Consider the following 16,525-nt stretch of genomic DNA (forward strand, 5'->3'; position numbering starts at 1 on the left):
TCAAATTTGGATGATCAAGTGTCACATTTCATAAAAAATTTTGAACAATTAATCATAAGATATTTTCCTTGATATTTTATTTTATTTTTTCTTCGATTTTTGTATGAATTCAGAGACATCTAACAATAATTTCAATTCAATCTATTGGCTTTTTTCAAAAAACCGAAAATATGAATTCAAAACAAAATTTCATTTTAAATGCTGCGATTTTCTGATAGTGAAGACGAAAACAGTGGAATCGTTATTGCCAAGCGACCAAGATTTGTTAGAACCCCTCCAGCTAAGCATCAAAGAAACACCCGTATGAGACGTTCAAATTCAATCTCCGAGAAAAAAAATGCAAATCCTGTCATAATTGATAGCAACACTGGATGCAGCGATGACGAACTCAAGAATGAGCAATCATCTTCATCCGAATCTGTTCATGATTGCTTTGTTATCGAGTTTTCTGATTCATCTACAACAGATTCCATCAAAGGAGAATTCCATTATACATCAAACATGATTCACCAAATTGAAGCCCATAATTTTAAGCACTTAGTTCATAGTAATTACCAAATTGATATTTCCGAGCCAAAGTATTCCAGCCAACCGTGCTGTGGATCCTTCTTCCTTGTTAGAGAAAAACGTTTCCACTTAAGATCGATGAGGAAATATGTACTCCAAACTTCAGAAAAAATTTTAATGTCCGCTAAAGATCATGGATTTTTAAATCCTGATATCTATATCAATGAAGGTGATGATGTTCATATCAAAGCCAAAGACTATAAATACAAAATAACCCCTGGCGAATCGAAAAGTGATTTTTTAGTTTACGATCATAATGAATCAATCGGATCATTGACCTTAGGTCAGGTGAGTGGGGCTTCCAGGCGCGTTGCGCCCTCTAGCCCCGAAGATGTTTAGTATAAATGAAGTTTTTATTCGGAAAATTGTTAGTCTTCTGGTGTGAATTCGGCAATTCTCGTGTCGAATGACCGTTGGATGTAACGAGGAAGATTTTGACGAACTTGGTATAAAGTTCTCAACATTATAAGGGCGTGGTGAGTGGGGCTTCCAGGCGCGTTGCGCCCTCTAGCCCCGAAGATGTTTAGTATAAATGAAGTTTTTATTCGGAAAATTGTTAGTCTTCTGGTGTGAATTCGGCAATTCTCGTGTCGAATGACCGTTGGATGTAACGAGGAAGATTTTGACGAACTTGGTATAAAGTTCTCAACATTATAAGGGCGTGGTGAGTGGGGCTTCCAGGCGCGTTGCGCCCTCTAGCCCCGAAGATGTTTAGTATAAATGAAGTTTTTATTTGGAAAATTGTTAGTCTTCTGGTGTGAATTCAGAGGACTCTTCTTGGATAGAGTCTTGTATTTCCTCCTCCTCTTCTTCCTCCTCCATTGCTTCTGGGAAGAAGCCTTCTTCTGGGTCGAAAACATTATATAATGTGTCACTTTTCACAAATTATATATGTTTTCATGTTTTGTCACTTTTCTGTCACTTTTCGGGTAAAAAATTTTTATTATTATATATAAATGAATTTTACAAAACCACCGTTACCGTTCTTTGGAAATAAGAGTAGATGTAAAGATATTATATTGAGAGAACTTAAGAAACTACCGAATGGTCTAACATTTGGAGATTTGTTCGGTGGAAGTTTCTATATATCCCATTTATGTCATACCGTATTTCCTGACTCAAAGATTATATGCAATGACTTCGACAACTATATGGACCGTCTCAAACATATTCCAGACACAAACAATATATTGAAAGAGTTAAAAGAAAAGATACCTATAGGTAAGATGGAACGTATACCATTAGATAAGAAAAATATTGTGAGAGAGGTTTTGAAAAAAGCAGAATATATAGACTGGGATAGTATATCTGCTAGACTATTATATAGTGGTGCTATAAGAGTTCATGACATTGAAACACTTATGTCAAAAGTTTTATATCTTAACTATACAAATGTTTTCAAAGAGGACATAGAAAAATATATTGAGGGTATAGAGTTTGTGAGATGTCATTGGACAGAGTTGTATGAAAAATATAAAGACAAGGAAAATGTTTTCTTTATAGTGGACCCGCCGTTCTATAACACATGGGATTTTCAATACCAAGTAGACTGGACTTTGAGAGACTCTTTAGAAACTTTAGACGTTATATACATAACCATCCATGCTTTTACTTTACATTCCGATAAAAGTGGTTTGGAAACTGTTATGAGATGGTTAGAGGACATACATGACTATGAGTTTATATATGACAAGATAGAATATGAGAAAGGTCCTATAAACTGGAGAAAGTGTCACAATAAAGAAATTTTATTAGTAAGTATAATGTGGTTTGAAATAGGACTACTTGTTTTAGGTTTTTTCCATTGTGTCATTTTATTTATTTGACGTGGCAGAAAAGTACAGAGAATATGAAGATGAACCAATGCCTGCAAATGTTCAGCATATGTACTCGTAAGAGATATTTTTATCTAATATTAAATGGACGCACAGAACTTAGCGAATGCACAGCAACCTGGACAACCAAACCCAGAGAATATTCCAAATGAAGTTAGAATACAAACTGCAATGGCAAACTATGGTCAAGTGCCAACAGATGTACAAATGCAAACTGCCATGTCAAATGACGCTGCGTTAGGTTTGCCACCATGGTATGCAAATATGAGATGGAAAGAGTTTTATACAAACCCTGAAGTGGGATATAAACGACTTTATGCAGATGACGCGAACACAGGAGTTGACCCAGAATATGTTTTCTACCAGAGGAGAAACAAAATGTATGAGCTCCAGTTAAAGAATGCTATGGAACTCAACAGGAAACGTAAGAGACTAGGCGGACATTAGATTTTTACATATAGTTAAAATGGGTTTCTTCAGTAAGATAGGAAACTTCTTTCGAAATGTTGGAAGAGGTATATGGAATGGAATAAAATCTGTCGGAAGAGGAGTATGGAACGGTGTCAAAAATATTGGTAAAAGAGTAGGTCAATTTGTTGGTATTATACCTAAAGACCCTGAACCAGAAGAACAAGCTCCTGTTATACAACAGCCTGAACCTGCACCACAGTCAAGTTGGCAACCACAACCGGTATATTAAAAAATTATATTTTTACCGTTCGATAGTAGTTGTATATGAAACTAAGTTCTAAGTAAAACGCATGGTATAATGGAATTATTCTTTTCTTCCATCTGTAGTAAACCATACTTGAAAGTCTGAAATACTTCCACTTGGTGGTTCGTATAACTTTGTAGGTTTTTCGTAAAAGTCATTTGCCAAGCATAAGAAAGAGTTTGGGCGCCAGAAAATGAAGCATGAACTATCACAGCATCTTGGTCGAAAACATCTTTAAATAAATATGGTTCATCTCTTGCATATCGACTGTAGATATTTGCTAAAGGAGGTTCAACTTTCTGATTTAACATTCTTTGCAAATAATACCATGACATTGCAGTGAATTCTGTATATATTTGTTCGTCTTTATTTGGATTGTCTTCGTAGATTTGAAATGACACTTGTGAATTTTGTTTGTCATATACAATTCTCACATAAAGTGTGCTATCGGTATTCGCATATTCATCAGCATATTTTGCATAACATGAATTTATTTTATCTTCTATATTTTTAATGCAGTCTGTAGAGAAGATGAGAGGTCAACTTGTATTAGCTCAATTTCTTCCCACATTTTTCGTTGCCCTTCAGATGTATAATCTATATGAAACCTTACAATAAATGGAAAACTTTTATCTTCTACAGACACAAACTTTATTCTTCGAAAGCCAATAGCTTTTGTGACAGATGGGTCTCTTAACCATCTTAATGGGTAGTCAAAACGATAGCCTTCATGCTTTACGGTATCTGTCTCAAACTTTTGACCGACATTAGTAAAAAGTTCATCTAATGGTTTAGTTGTAGCAACTCTAGAATTTTCTTTTTCTATTGGAAGCATATTTTATCTATAATAAAAATGTCAAATGAAACAGCGTCTATGAGAGAAATACAACACAACCGACAACTCATTATGCAAGCTCTAAATAAGAACACAACAAACTTTTCAAACTATTCTAAGATATCTGAGTCATTGAAATAGGGTGACTTAAAACTGACAATAAACCCAATGACAGATGAGTTTCTGTTTCAAGACAATAAGAACCATACTGTCTGTATAAATCCAACAAAAGGAACTTTAAACGAGAAACCTATAAATGAACTTCTTTTGAAAGCAGATGTTGACAACAAAGCTGACAAAGAATATGTAGACGATGCAATAGCAAAAGAAGAAGAAAGAGCTAACAATGCTTATGCAACAAAAGAACATACTCATCCTGAACTAGCAGACAAAACATATGTTGACAATAAAATGTCAAGTGAAGTGACAAGAGCTGAAAACGAATATTCTAAAAAGACTCATATACATTATATTAACCAAATACCAAGTCTTAAGGAAACATTAGAGACAAAAGCAGGTAAGACTCATACACATTCTATATCTGATATTACAAACTTACAAGAAACCTTAAACAGGAAAAGTGACGTTGGACATACACATACCATTGCAAATATTACAAACTTACAAGAAACCTTAAACAGGAAAAGTGACGTTGGACATACACATACATCTTCTGAAATAACAGACTTAAACGTTAGCCTTGAAAATAAAGCAGATAAAACATATGTCAATGAAATATACCAAAGTTTGATAGGAACAAAAAATATTGAAACTATTGTTGGTGACTTTTCTGTCAATGAAGAAAATAAATATTTTAGATGGCAGTTGGTACAGTCCTTAAAAAATGGTACACGGCATAAACTCATTCCGAAAAATAACAATGAAATGTATGTAAGCTATAAAAAGAATGATGGTACACAAGTTAAAGTTCCATTAGACAACAACTGCTACTTAAACTTATATGGAGACGAACAAAAGAAATATTTAAGAGTTTATGAAATGGTGGATATGATATTACCTGACCCAGCTCCGGCACCACATTATTATGACTATGGAGATGACGACAGAACACCACATGTAGATGAACAAAAGCTAACATTATATTTAGATTATTATAGATATAAAAGATATAATGCAATAGAAAAAACGAGAATAGTATATTATTATACAGATGACAGAAATAAATATTATAGTCAAGACTTTACTTACCCTGAAAACATAAGATTATATTATAAAAAATATTCTGACACAAACCAGAAGAAACCTGAAATAGTTGCACTATATTTTAAGTTCAAAAGAGACAATCCTATAATATCTCATATGTTTGATTTAATGAACCCAGTAGGTTCTATTTATACATCTATGGATGCAAGAGGTCCTCAAGTAATGTTTGGTGTTGGTGCATGGGAAAAATAGTCGACAGGTTTTTGTATTGTGCAAACTCTTCAAAGGAAACAGGTGGAAGTAAAACGATTTCAGGTGAAAATTTACCTGCACACAGTCATTACATAGATTTAAGTACATCTCAAGCAGGTTGGCATAGTCATAGATATTGGGATTGGTCAGGAATGACAAAAGGTAAAGGATATGATGTTAAAGACGACGTTAAGTTTGCTATAAATTGTTACTGGAATAACACGCAGGGAGAAGGAAACCATACACATTTCGTTTCAGGATATACGCAAACAACGGGACAAAGTAAAGAATACATGCCACCTTACATGACAGTTTACGCATGGTATAGAATTGCTTAGTCGTCATTTTCAACTTCTTTAGCATATTCGTCAGGAGTTGTCTTATATTTGTTAGGAACTGTCTTTGAAAGTATACCACCTTGAACTTTGACAAGTTTGAAACGAGGTCTGACAATAGTAGTTTTATCTTCTGCTTGCAGTGTGTACATTTTGCCATGTTTGCCTAAAACTTCATAATATTCTCTTGTATACTTTCTTCTATTTTTACGAACACGAATGTGAGTACCTGTCGAGTTCCCATTGTTGTCATAGTCAATAGTATTTTCATATGGGTCGCGTTTAGGTATTTCTATTTTTACTTTGTCACCTTTCTGAAGTTTGAAGCCCGACATTCTTTCTTGCTTGTCTCTTTTGACTAAATTATTAAATATATAGTCTTTCTCTAAGTCAGGGTTGTTTTTCATTTCTTCGGGGGAGTGGTTTCCCAAACCTTTTTGTTTACGGTTATTGTAAATATTTAAAACTTGTCTCATCTTTGCCATGGAGAAGTGTCTATACTTGTCGTCATATGACATTTCATTTGCTTCACCACCTTGTGGTTGGTTTAAGTCTCTTAACATTTTTATACATCCGTCAATGACACCAAGAGCAGAATGGTTTTGGTCGACAATGAAATATTGGTTTACATTTTTTGAACGCAGATAGTTTTTTACATCATCTGATTTGAAAGAACTTTCACAGTCAGATGTCGGTTTTGTTGGATGGTATTTGTCAACGAATATTGTCAAAGCTGCTAAGATATCTAAAATAGCTTTGGACTGTAATGGTATGGCTTCACAGTATCTTGTGTTTTGACCAACAAATATTAACCAGTATGGAGGTCCATCTGTTCTAACTCTCGGAATGTTTTCCAAGATATCCATAAACCAAGCATTTGGTGTTGAACTAAAGATTTTTATCATGAGTGCTTTCTTTGTCGCTTTAGAAACATAGGGGTCCTTGTTCGGATTCGTCATTTTTTACCCTATAAGAAATGGGTTTATTTGGCGCATTAGCAGGAGTCGCATCTAGATTTTTACCCGCAGTGGGAACAATAGCCAGAGGTGCATTTGGAATTGGAAGGAAGATTTTGAGTACATTAGGTATACTGAAAGACAAAGCTCAGCCTATTATACAAACTGTACAGAAAGGTTGAGATGTAGCACGAGATGCAACAAATCTTATTCCAAATCCTGAAACAAGAGGAAAAGTTCAAGGATGGATGGACAATGTAGGAAGACAAGCAGGAAACTATTATAACAAAGCAAAAGACTACTATAACCAAGCAGGACACTATATGGACCAAGGTGAAAGATTCTTTAACAGAGGATATAACCATGCACAACAATGGGTAAGCAATAACCAACCGCAACCACCTCAAACTTGGGAAATGTAAGGTTTTTAACTAGGATGAAATGAACAATGCAGCATTGAGACAAATGAGTTCAAGATGGATTTGTCGGCTTCCAGCATTTAAACCGATACCATATAGTCAGGCTCAGCATGTGAAACTGAATGATATTATTAAAGGAACCATCCCACCTCCACAACAACAACCAGTTGAAAACAAACCAAACTAAAATTTTTTACTGAGATGAAATGACCGAAGAAGTTGAAACGGTAGATTTGACACCACAAACAAAAAGTTCAGAACCATTGTCAAAACCTGTCAAAGAACTTACAGATGAAGAGAAAAATTCAATAATAGAAAGTGCCAGGTCTGGAAATACAAACCCTAACTATAAAGTCACTTTTCATAGAAATAGAACAGCTAGTATCTCAAAAAAGAAACAGACTCTCACAAATAAAATATTGAAGTCTGAAGGAGCTTTCGAGACAACAGATGGAAAAGTTTACTTCACTGACCAACAGTTCATTATAGAACATCTCATTGACTTAGAGTCGAAATATTCTAAACTTTATAACAAACACAAAAAGTTGAAAGGAAAACAAAAATAAATGGCATATGATATTTATGAAGATGTTGACGACACAACTGTTCCTGCAAGTGAAGTAAAGTCAGAGGAACCGAAAAGTGACGAAAAACCGATAGAAGAAGAAAAACCAAAGTTTAGTTTCCAAACTAAACCAAGTCAACCTTCATTAGCTGGTATGGTTTGGCGTCAAAGACTTATGGCAGCAGGCGGTTATGTAAAGTAAAGAAAAAAATATTTTTTTATTTTTATAAAAATGCCCCCATATAGAATGGACAGAAAGTCTGCTAGAATAAAAGCAGAGTTGCAAAGATATGGTTGGAGAGTTTCGAAGAAGTTTAAATATAAGAAAGGAAGCCCCATAAAAGTCTATGACAAACTGGCTGGTCTGACCTACGAATTAGATTTGGAAACAGCACGTGCCAATTATCCAAACAGACTAGAGAGGTTAGAAGAAGAACGTCTTATGGACATGCCTTTCGATGTTAGTGAACCTCAAGTTGAAGGACACGACGGTTTGACACATGCCCTATGTCATTTTACTCAGAATTTTGTGCTGAATTCAGCAAAAATAATTTTTAGGGTAGATGGGTATATCTAACCTAATTTCTACCACGAATTCTACCCTCATTATTTATAACCGTTTTACATGGTAACCGTTATGAATTCGTGAGATTCTAAACAGCTTCGTAGCTTCTATTTCTTCGCTGAGGATATCAAAAGTTTTAACAATGCCGAAGGTTTCTTTATACTTCTTCTTGACGTCAGATAGAAGGAAATCGTCAGCAGTTGGATAGTTTTTGTTTAGAAATGCTAACATGTCCATTTTATTTTCTGCTGGTTTCTCTGCTTCTTTCTTTAAGTCAGCATAGTCGTTTCTCATTCGTTCTATCTCTTTGACGGAGTAGTTATATTTCCTCATTGCTGCTTTACATTTAGAACATTGCGGATTCATTTTTGCGTTATACATTGAAATTTGACCTGCTAGAACAACTAAGGCGTCAATGGTTTTCTTTAACTCAAAAGCTGCTGGTTTTATTTGTCCATTCCATACTTTACCTCTTCTATCTTTATCTCTTATCTGCCATACACATTTTGCAACTAATGAAACAAAGTTGTCGTATGTCTTAAACTCCTCCGATTTATATATGTCAGAGATGTTCTTATATACCATGTCGCAATCTTTGTCCATAACTTTATGGTTGCAATGATATCCTAGAAACTCATAGTTTACTTTACGTATGAACTTCTTTATTTCTACTGAGTCAGTTGGTTTCACTTCTATTTCATCGAATTCAGGAATAGTGAGCTTTTGTTGCTGGATTTCAGGCAATTTGGGTAAATGGTCAATAATGTCCTGCATGTCATAAAGATATTCTTCATTTTCTTCATCCTGTGCGGTACAGTCTAAATTACTTGTTAAAAGTTCTTGCTTTATTCTTTGTATTTCTGTTCCAAAACTATATGAAGAAGGAATGAAGTTTTTCATCTCTACTAACATAGATGTTGGATTCATGACTAACGAGTTTGGTGCTGTTGTTGTTTGAATTGTTGTTGTGCCGATTGTTGAAATCATATCTTTTATACCAAATAAAAAAATAAATAAAAATAAAACTAACTTTATTTTTTCTATCTTAAGGAAATTCATGAAAATTCATGAGGGTAGAAATGAGGGTATAAATACCCATCTACCCTAAAAATTATTTTTGTTCATGGGCTATGCCCCGCCGCTTTGCGTCTTTATGTTAAAATAAATGGTACCATTAATGATATCATGACTGTTCTCGTTCATGTCTGATTTACATCTAATGAAAAAGTTTAGAAGAATTTTCTTATTCTTTCTGGCATATTTTTGTCTTTCCAGTACTCCCGCTCTAATGGTCCCAGATGTGTTGGCTTCGACTCTCTCAAGTTCTTAGATGGTATAACATCTTCAACGCCTCCTTCATATCTTACTTTATAAGTGTCATTGTTTGTGTTATAGCCAAGTATTTCAATAACCACTCCTCGCTTTGCTTCGTCAATGGTTTCAGCAAGTTTGCCATTACTACTTTCAACTAACTTATGTCGAGGGTAAAATGCTATGGAGTCGTCAGCAGCTTTTATAAGATATCCATTACCTTGCGTTGAATCTACTATATAATAGTTTCGACTTAACCTTAAACGTTTCTTTGTCAATGGTTTGTCGTCAAGAACTACACGAACTTTTGTTCCAGGAATGAGAGTAAATTGTGTTGAATTTCTGATATTTTGTGTTTGGCTTCGGTGCTTGTTCGGACATCGAAAAAATGAAGTGGTTTGAGAATGACGGTTTTACTTCAAAAAGCTGGTTATGACAGTTAAGTCATACAACAAGTTTAAAATAATATCTTGCTCTTCTTCTGAACGTTTGTTGTCTCTTCCGATAAAAGTTTCGAACATGAGAACCAAAAAACGTTTTTTGAGGAACCGAAAGAGTTCAGGCAAATTTTCATATTCTGGATATGTTGGGAGCAGTTCAAAACATCTGAGCTGACTTTCGGACAAAATTGGGACAATGTCAGAAAATTCATCTTTGGTCGGACTGCTTGAAGGTAAGTCCCTTACATGTAAGTAGCTCTGGTAAAGTCTTCTCATTTCTGCTAACTTTTGGAGTATAGCTTCGTAGTTTAGAAGTTTCAATTTTAATTGTCTTATTCCACTCTTTACTTCTAAACGGTAAGTATCCATGAGGTCAAGAGTAGCTTTGGTAGCTTTAAGTGGAGCTATCTCTTCTTTGACTTGTGCAATTTTGGTTGCAATTGTGGTTTGAGCTCCTTCAAGTTCGCCGTCTATGTCGTTCTCAACGCCTTCAACCATGGCTTGAAACTCTTCATCGGTCCATTGAGATTGGTGTGGGACGAATTTAACTTGCTTCATTCAAAAAATGAAAAAAAATGTTTTTACTCTAAACGTGCCATATAGATGGCTATAAGTGCTTTGTTATATGACTTCTTCTTCACATGAGTCTTTGGCAACTTGAGAGTTCTTGTTGGAGTTGGGTCTGGAATTTCAATTCTCTCTCGAGCGCAACAACAGATGTCAGAATAACATTCCCCACTGTCCTTCTTGCCACCATAAACTGTGTATTGACCGAACTTGCATTTGCAGGAAGACCGGTCACTACAAGGTTCACAGTTGAAATAGTTGTACTCATACCTGGTGAGTACGAGTGTGAGTAAAAACATAAAAAAAGTGAGTTAAAATGAGATGTTTACTGAACTGGCTGAATGTCGCCTTCTGTAGTTATAAAGAATGGTTGACCAGAGAAGTGAAGGAGAGACTGAATTGCCAATTTCATATGGGGTAGGGGGTTCTCCTTGTTTGGTATTTTTATCCAAGGACGTTTGTTTAGGAACTTAACAAGAGCTTCTCTTTTGGCGTCCTTTATGCCATCGTAGGCTGTCCCGTCTGGTATTTGAATTGGAATTCCAGTCGAAGTCTCGAGCTGAAGTGTAGACCTTCCAGAAATAGTGGTGAACTTGACCTTGGGCTTCATTACCTTGCGCAAGTAGTCTTTTACGCAGTCGTTAAGTTCAATGAGGTAAATTGCCTCGTCAAGTCTTTCTTGCATTCCAAGTTCTTCCATCCGACAGGAAAATATTTTCCCGACAAAGGGAAAAATTTTTCCCGACGACAAGAAGAACTCTTCCAGTTGTCCGTCCGTAAACCATTCAAATTTTCGAAAATTGAGAACTTTTTGGTCGAACTTCAGAAAAAGTTCTTCCATCCGACAGGAAAAATTTTTCCTTCCGACAGGACACAAACGGATGACTGACGTTCCTCTTCCTGAATGCCTTCCAAAGCCAGAAGAACCGAAAGCTGCAGAACCACAACAGTCTCCTCAGCAACTTCAGTTCCAGCAAGTACCTCCGAATTACTACCAATTTCCACCTCAAGGTTACTACCCACCACAAGGCTTCCCGAACTACCCTCCTCAGCCTATGCCTTACTTCCCCAACCCTTGGTTGTTCCAGCAAGCTCCACCCCAGCAATTCCAATTCCAATCTCAATCGAAGAGAGACCAAGACTTCGAAGAAGGTCTGAACCGCTTACGCAAAGAGTATGCTACAGCTCCAATGGAAGACGACAGGCTTTCAGTCCCTTCCCTCAAATCGACCGATTCGACTCGTACCACAGATTCGGTTCGTGACCGTGAAGACTACCTCAAGCAGTCTGAGACTCTTCATCCTACAACCATTTACAGTTGGAGCTCTCAAGAACATGCGCAATTACGAAGGTCAGACACCAGCTGGAGACCGCAAAACAGACGTACTCGCAAGAGCCGTCCAGCTCGTCAAAACAAAGACGGAGATAGTCGACTTCATACTTGCAGCTTGCCCTTACAAGTAAAAAAATAAACAATTACGAATTAAACTTTTTACTCTTTCTTTTCTGAGTTGTTTAGAGCTGGTTTCTCTTGTAGAAACCTTTCGTACTCTTCCATGGTCATGTAATTGCGAATTTGGTACGCAATTCCAGGTTCGTTGTTTTTGAACCTGATGTATGTAACGCTTCCATCCTCCTCAGGGAAGTAAGCTGCTAACATCTGACCAAGTTTTCTCGGTGACTCGGAGCTCATAAAAATGTTACTTTTTAAACGTTAAGTTTTTAGTCTTAATTTACCCTTTGTTTTTCAAGGTAGTATTGGAGTGCAATTTCTCCAAATTCTCTGTGTCGGAGTTCTTCAGCATTTTCCAAGGTGTACCTGGAGAACTCAAAGAAGTTGTCAAGAACATACTGCCATGCTGCTCTTCTGAGTTCGTCGGGATTTTGGAAGTGTTGCACCTTCGAGTCTTCGGACATGAAAAAAATGACACTTTTTCTATTAAACCGTTTTGGCGTTTCTCATGAGTGAGTATAGTTCTGCCGAACCATTGGAAGAGAAGAAGTACTCTTGCTGGCAAAAGACAAAAATAGTTGCCTTAGTTGTCATTGCAATTGTACTCGTAATTGAATTCATTGTACTTCTCTTCACGTACATAAAACTCAGCAATGGTATTTGCTTCGCGAAGAGATATCCTTACTAAGACTAAACACTTACATTTTTCAAGCTTGACTTTTTACAATTTGAACTTTGTTTGCGTAGATATGAATTCTGAAAGAAGTATGAGGGTCTTGTATGACTTTGTACTTCTCCCATAGTTCATGTCTGTCAAACTTACCTGCCATGGACTCTTTCATAAGTTCCATGAAATCGTCTTCGGACAATCCGGGGAAAAGTATTATGTCAGTAAGTATTCTTTTAACATCCTTACTTAAACTCTTTGCTGTCTGTACACAAATGACAACAGAGATGTTAAAGTGTCTGAGCTTCTTAAGAATTCGACACATATCTTGTTCTCTGTTCTTTAACAAAGGATGAGAAGCAAAGTCATCTAAGATAAGAAGACATCTATGAGGGTAAGTCTTCCAATCGTAAGATTGCAATTTCTTCGAAATGTATTCTATCTCTTTCTGTTTGTTTCTGAAGTGGTGTTTGTCTAATATTCTCTGCATTTCCTCATTAGGTTCTTTAAACTTAGAATTTATATACTCATTTATAGCATTATACTTCAAAACTCTTCTTTGGTACTTTTTTATCCAATCTAACAACTTAGTATCCTTTATACATACTAACTTAGACTTCTTTATAATATCTTTGAACGAATTGACGGTTTGGTCAAATTGACAAGAAGTCGAACAAATAACAACTAACTCATAAAATGGGTTCTTCTCATCTAGTTCTTGTTGTTGTGCAGCCATTTTAAGATAAGTGAAAGTCTTACCCGACCCAGGTGGTGCAATTAGACCTGTTATACCATTCTGAGCAAATAAGAACTTGTCATGTATAGGCTTTATCTGAGCATTTTCTAACTTCCTCTTGTTCTTGTTTAAAACATTCTCAAATTTCTTGTCAATGTCAGCAAACTTTTTTTCTAACATATTTTTAGAAAAATTAAAATTTTTATCTTTTAGAAAATGTCTAGCGATTTCGCTATCTATATTCGAGACAAACTTTTTGACAGCAAAACATCTGTCGACCATAAAATCTTACATAGTGTAAACAAGAAAGGTGAATTTGTTCTAAAGTTCTGTTTCTGGGAATATGACAAGAACCATAAACCATTACAAAGAGCAGTCTTAAAATTTGTCAATGACAGACTTGTTGACAGAGATGACGCCGATTGGAAAGATGAAGTCCAACAAAAGTTCTTAGAATGCAAAGAAGACACATGCGCTGTTCTTGAAGATGAAATAGAAAACAGAATAGAAGAGCTATTAAAGGACAAAGAACTTTTACATAGATATGGTTCTGAGAAATTTGACATATCTCCACCAGAGAAGAAGAAAGAAAGGAAAGAGAAAAAAGTAGAAGAGAAGAAAGAACCTGAACCAGTTCCAGAGAAAAAGAAATTTGACATGTAAAAATAAAATTTTATTTTTAGAACATTTCTGGGTCAATGTCAATGTTCTCTTCCTCTTTAGGAGTAAACACTGGCTTAGACTCTAAAATCTTTTTACCCAATTTACCTTGAACTTCTACAACTTTAGACTCATAATATTCATAGTCGTCTGTCTTCTTTGGTTCATAAGGTATAACAAGTTTGTATGCTTTGCCTTCTTTAAGGTTTGAGAACCTTCTGTCAAAACTTTCTTTGACTGTTAACAAACCTTCTATGTCTAAGTCTTCAAATTTCGCACCATTTTTAGTCACAATAGCAAACTTAACTGGTTCGATGTTCCAAACTTTGCTGAATGAAGACTTTTCAAAATGGTAGAAGTAAACATTCAAATATGTGAATGGGTCTAGTTCTTCTTTAAGTCCTGACATGTACTTGTTTACTGAAATATATTTCGTCATCTTTTCTATCGGATAAAAATTTTTTTTAAATTTACTCAGAAAAAATTTTCTTTGTATATACACCATTCTGAACATCTAAAAGACTTTTGACATTTGCCAAGAATGTTCGTTTAGACGCTGGCATATAACCATACTCTTGACAATATTGTTTATATTCATCATATAAAGACTTTTCATCTAAACACTCAAAGTCGCTTTCTTCTATGAACAGTTCATATACACTCTTGTTTGCTTCTAACAATGTTTGTCTCTCTTCGGTATGTGGAATTTGTCTTGGATTGAACTTAGAAATATCTAATGTCATGAAATATGAGAACAGGTGGTTGTAAAAGTCAGATGTCAAACATTCTGACAAAGCGTCAAAATATTCTGTATCTTGCATATGAGCTTCTGACGTTCTGACAACTAATATCTTCTGTCAGAACTTTCTAACTTCATCGGAAAGCATTGTTTGAAACCATAATGAAGTTTGCAACATTTTCACAAACTCTTTGGTCTTTATACTTTCTTTCAACAACTCCAACTTTGTCTGTTATAGACTCTTCAAAGCATCTGAGTTCAAAACTTTTGTTGTATCTATACTTTGAAGTTCATTGCAAACTATAAGTTTCATATTCTCTATTGAGGAGTTAAACTTGCCACAGATTTTTCTAAGTTTGTCATATTCGGATTCGAATAACCTTCTAACAGTTTGCACAAAATATCTGTAAAGAAAGTATTCTTACCTGTTCCTTGTTTTCCAATTATAATGAGAGCAGTTTCATTTTTAGCACTTGGATGTTGTAAGATGTTTGCAAACCAACATAAGATATACTCATAAACCTTTTCGTTTCCATTGCATATAATTTCTTTGACATGGTCTAACCAAGCTTCTATAATACTGTGTTTCCATTCTACTTTCGTATTTATATCCAGTGAAGATAGAAATAGAAGTTTGGAGAAGGTGTATAGAACTTTATACCTCGAACTGAAAAATCTTCTAACTTTGACAATAAGATATCCCAAGCATCTAAACATCTTCATTCCAACTTGTACAACTTTTATTTTCTTAAGTTTCTGTCTACATTCTTGTTCAGACACTATTGTTGCTCTTGGTTTGTTAAAGACAACATCCCATTCTTTCATGACATAACATTCTGGGGCAGAGTCAACATAAATGACTAAACGTTTCAAATTCTCGACTGCTTTGTTATAGTCTCTAAATGGACACTTTTTGAATGCTTGGAAGTCATAAAAATCTGAAACATCTATTCTGTACATTTTATAAAAATAAAAAAAATATTTTTTTTATTCTTGACTTTGTTGTTCCATTTGTTGCATTTGTTGTTCTTGAGCTATTTGTTGTTGAAGTTGTTCTTGTAATACAATACTTTCACCAGTTGCATCTTCCAATTCGAACTTTCTGCCGTCATTGACAAATACATAGGACATAAAAGTTTTACAGGAACAAAGTTTGCGTCAACTAATGTCAACGTTATACTTGCCAAAGTGTTTGAGTTCACTAAGGTTGAAAATTCTGCATTCGAATGAAACAATAGGCAAACCAGCAGAGAAAGTATTGTTTATACGCATAAGTATCTTTTGGTCATAATAGTTTCTGTCGACATTCGAATAACACTTTGAACCTAAGTCAGAAACAATATATAAGATTGGTGTGCTTAATGTCAATGGAATAGACATTCCTTGTATGACACCTTTTCCTGTTATAGGAAACTGTTGGTAGTAAAAACCAGAAATAAGTTTTGTATTATAGCTCATATCGTTTATAGTAAACTCAGTCGGACATCCAAACATAATGAAACCTGCTCTAGTTTGCAGCACATGTTACACCCGTACTTAAAGTATTAAATAAGTCAACAAAACCCGTTGGTGGTATATCTGAGTAAGTATCTTCAAAGGAGTATTTTTTACCATTCACAAACAATAAAGTCTTCTGGTGTCAAAAGAGCAAAACAGGCTTTAGTCGTCATTGTGTTTAAGGTTAGTTTACAATATCGTCCTTGAGGACTTTGTAAGTTTGTTGTTATAGAATTATATGACTCGG

General features: G+C 35.2%; 17 protein-coding genes and 2 pseudogenes across 19 annotated transcripts, besides 1 other annotated feature; 10 read left to right on the forward strand and 9 right to left on the reverse strand.

Annotated features, from left to right (window-relative positions):
• Positions 1 to 198: 198 nt before the first annotated feature.
• Positions 199 to 1,224, forward strand: TVAGG3_1032390 (uncharacterized protein; the record flags this gene model as incomplete). The annotated part of the gene is made up of 1 exon (XM_001311636.1): positions 199 to 906. One exon carries the CDS (start codon positions 199 to 201, stop codon positions 904 to 906), a length of 708 nt encoding a protein of 235 aa, XP_001311637.1.
• Positions 1,225 to 2,868: 1,644 nt separating this feature from the next.
• TVAGG3_1032400 (serine threonine-protein phosphatase family) lies at positions 2,869 to 3,102 on the forward strand (the record flags this gene model as incomplete). The annotated part of the gene is made up of 1 exon (XM_051255224.1): positions 2,869 to 3,102. One exon carries the CDS (start codon positions 2,869 to 2,871, stop codon positions 3,100 to 3,102), a length of 234 nt encoding a protein of 77 aa, XP_051080798.1.
• Positions 3,103 to 3,619: 517 nt separating this feature from the next.
• TVAGG3_1032410 (uncharacterized protein) lies at positions 3,620 to 3,952 on the reverse strand (the record flags this gene model as incomplete). Its single annotated transcript, XM_051255225.1, has 1 exon — positions 3,620 to 3,952. The coding sequence occupies one exon, from the start codon at positions 3,950 to 3,952 to the stop codon at positions 3,620 to 3,622; it is 333 nt and encodes a 110-aa protein (XP_051080799.1).
• A 450-nt stretch (positions 3,953 to 4,402) lies between these two features.
• Positions 4,403 to 16,525: part of a mobile genetic element that runs on past the window's edge.
• On the forward strand, positions 5,315 to 5,706 carry TVAGG3_1032430 (annotated as a pseudogene). The gene has a single exon. A coding segment is annotated over exon 1 (392 nt).
• On the reverse strand, positions 5,708 to 6,569 carry TVAGG3_1032440 (uncharacterized protein; the record flags this gene model as incomplete). Its single annotated transcript, XM_051255226.1, has 1 exon — positions 5,708 to 6,569. A coding segment is annotated over one exon (862 nt), but the record flags the coding sequence as incomplete, so codon positions are not given.
• On the forward strand, positions 7,101 to 7,265 carry TVAGG3_1032450 (uncharacterized protein; the record flags this gene model as incomplete). Its single annotated transcript, XM_001303760.1, has 1 exon — positions 7,101 to 7,265. The coding sequence occupies one exon, from the start codon at positions 7,101 to 7,103 to the stop codon at positions 7,263 to 7,265; it is 165 nt and encodes a 54-aa protein (XP_001303761.1).
• On the forward strand, positions 7,285 to 7,644 carry TVAGG3_1032460 (uncharacterized protein; the record flags this gene model as incomplete). The annotated part of the gene is made up of 1 exon (XM_051255227.1): positions 7,285 to 7,644. The coding sequence occupies one exon, from the start codon at positions 7,285 to 7,287 to the stop codon at positions 7,642 to 7,644; it is 360 nt and encodes a 119-aa protein (XP_051080801.1).
• On the forward strand, positions 7,645 to 7,845 carry TVAGG3_1032470 (phage tail repeat-like family; the record flags this gene model as incomplete). Its single annotated transcript, XM_051255228.1, has 1 exon — positions 7,645 to 7,845. The coding sequence occupies one exon, from the start codon at positions 7,645 to 7,647 to the stop codon at positions 7,843 to 7,845; it is 201 nt and encodes a 66-aa protein (XP_051080802.1).
• TVAGG3_1032480 (uncharacterized protein) lies at positions 7,891 to 8,125 on the forward strand (the record flags this gene model as incomplete). Its single annotated transcript, XM_051255229.1, has 1 exon — positions 7,891 to 8,125. A coding segment is annotated over one exon (235 nt), but the record flags the coding sequence as incomplete, so codon positions are not given.
• Positions 8,254 to 9,195, reverse strand: TVAGG3_1032490 (organellar and viral DNA polymerase type B; the record flags this gene model as incomplete). Its single annotated transcript, XM_001301172.2, has 1 exon — positions 8,254 to 9,195. The coding sequence occupies one exon, from the start codon at positions 9,193 to 9,195 to the stop codon at positions 8,254 to 8,256; it is 942 nt and encodes a 313-aa protein (XP_001301173.2).
• On the reverse strand, positions 9,933 to 10,517 carry TVAGG3_1032500 (uncharacterized protein; the record flags this gene model as incomplete). The annotated part of the gene is made up of 1 exon (XM_051255230.1): positions 9,933 to 10,517. The coding sequence occupies one exon, from the start codon at positions 10,515 to 10,517 to the stop codon at positions 9,933 to 9,935; it is 585 nt and encodes a 194-aa protein (XP_051080804.1).
• TVAGG3_1032510 (uncharacterized protein) lies at positions 10,601 to 10,819 on the forward strand (the record flags this gene model as incomplete). Its single annotated transcript, XM_051255231.1, has 1 exon — positions 10,601 to 10,819. The coding sequence occupies one exon, from the start codon at positions 10,601 to 10,603 to the stop codon at positions 10,817 to 10,819; it is 219 nt and encodes a 72-aa protein (XP_051080805.1).
• Positions 10,852 to 11,226, reverse strand: TVAGG3_1032520 (uncharacterized protein; the record flags this gene model as incomplete). Its single annotated transcript, XM_051255232.1, has 1 exon — positions 10,852 to 11,226. The coding sequence occupies one exon, from the start codon at positions 11,224 to 11,226 to the stop codon at positions 10,852 to 10,854; it is 375 nt and encodes a 124-aa protein (XP_051080806.1).
• On the forward strand, positions 11,408 to 11,990 carry TVAGG3_1032530 (uncharacterized protein; the record flags this gene model as incomplete). Its single annotated transcript, XM_051255233.1, has 1 exon — positions 11,408 to 11,990. A coding segment is annotated over one exon (583 nt), but the record flags the coding sequence as incomplete, so codon positions are not given.
• Positions 12,019 to 12,219, reverse strand: TVAGG3_1032540 (uncharacterized protein; the record flags this gene model as incomplete). The annotated part of the gene is made up of 1 exon (XM_051255234.1): positions 12,019 to 12,219. One exon carries the CDS (start codon positions 12,217 to 12,219, stop codon positions 12,019 to 12,021), a length of 201 nt encoding a protein of 66 aa, XP_051080808.1.
• On the reverse strand, positions 12,687 to 13,562 carry TVAGG3_1032550 (protein of unknown function, DUF4106 family; the record flags this gene model as incomplete). Its single annotated transcript, XM_051255235.1, has 1 exon — positions 12,687 to 13,562. The coding sequence occupies one exon, from the start codon at positions 13,560 to 13,562 to the stop codon at positions 12,687 to 12,689; it is 876 nt and encodes a 291-aa protein (XP_051080809.1).
• Positions 13,599 to 14,045, forward strand: TVAGG3_1032560 (uncharacterized protein; the record flags this gene model as incomplete). The annotated part of the gene is made up of 1 exon (XM_001311632.1): positions 13,599 to 14,045. The coding sequence occupies one exon, from the start codon at positions 13,599 to 13,601 to the stop codon at positions 14,043 to 14,045; it is 447 nt and encodes a 148-aa protein (XP_001311633.1).
• Positions 14,062 to 14,481, reverse strand: TVAGG3_1032570 (protein of unknown function, DUF4108 family; the record flags this gene model as incomplete). The annotated part of the gene is made up of 1 exon (XM_001311631.1): positions 14,062 to 14,481. The coding sequence occupies one exon, from the start codon at positions 14,479 to 14,481 to the stop codon at positions 14,062 to 14,064; it is 420 nt and encodes a 139-aa protein (XP_001311632.1).
• TVAGG3_1032580 lies at positions 14,513 to 15,741 on the reverse strand (annotated as a pseudogene). The gene has a single exon. A coding segment is annotated over exon 1 (1,229 nt).

This window comes from Trichomonas vaginalis, chromosome I, assembly GCF_026262505.1.
Source record: "Trichomonas vaginalis G3 chromosome I, whole genome shotgun sequence".
NCBI classification, from domain to species: Eukaryota; Parabasalia; order Trichomonadida; family Trichomonadidae; genus Trichomonas; species Trichomonas vaginalis.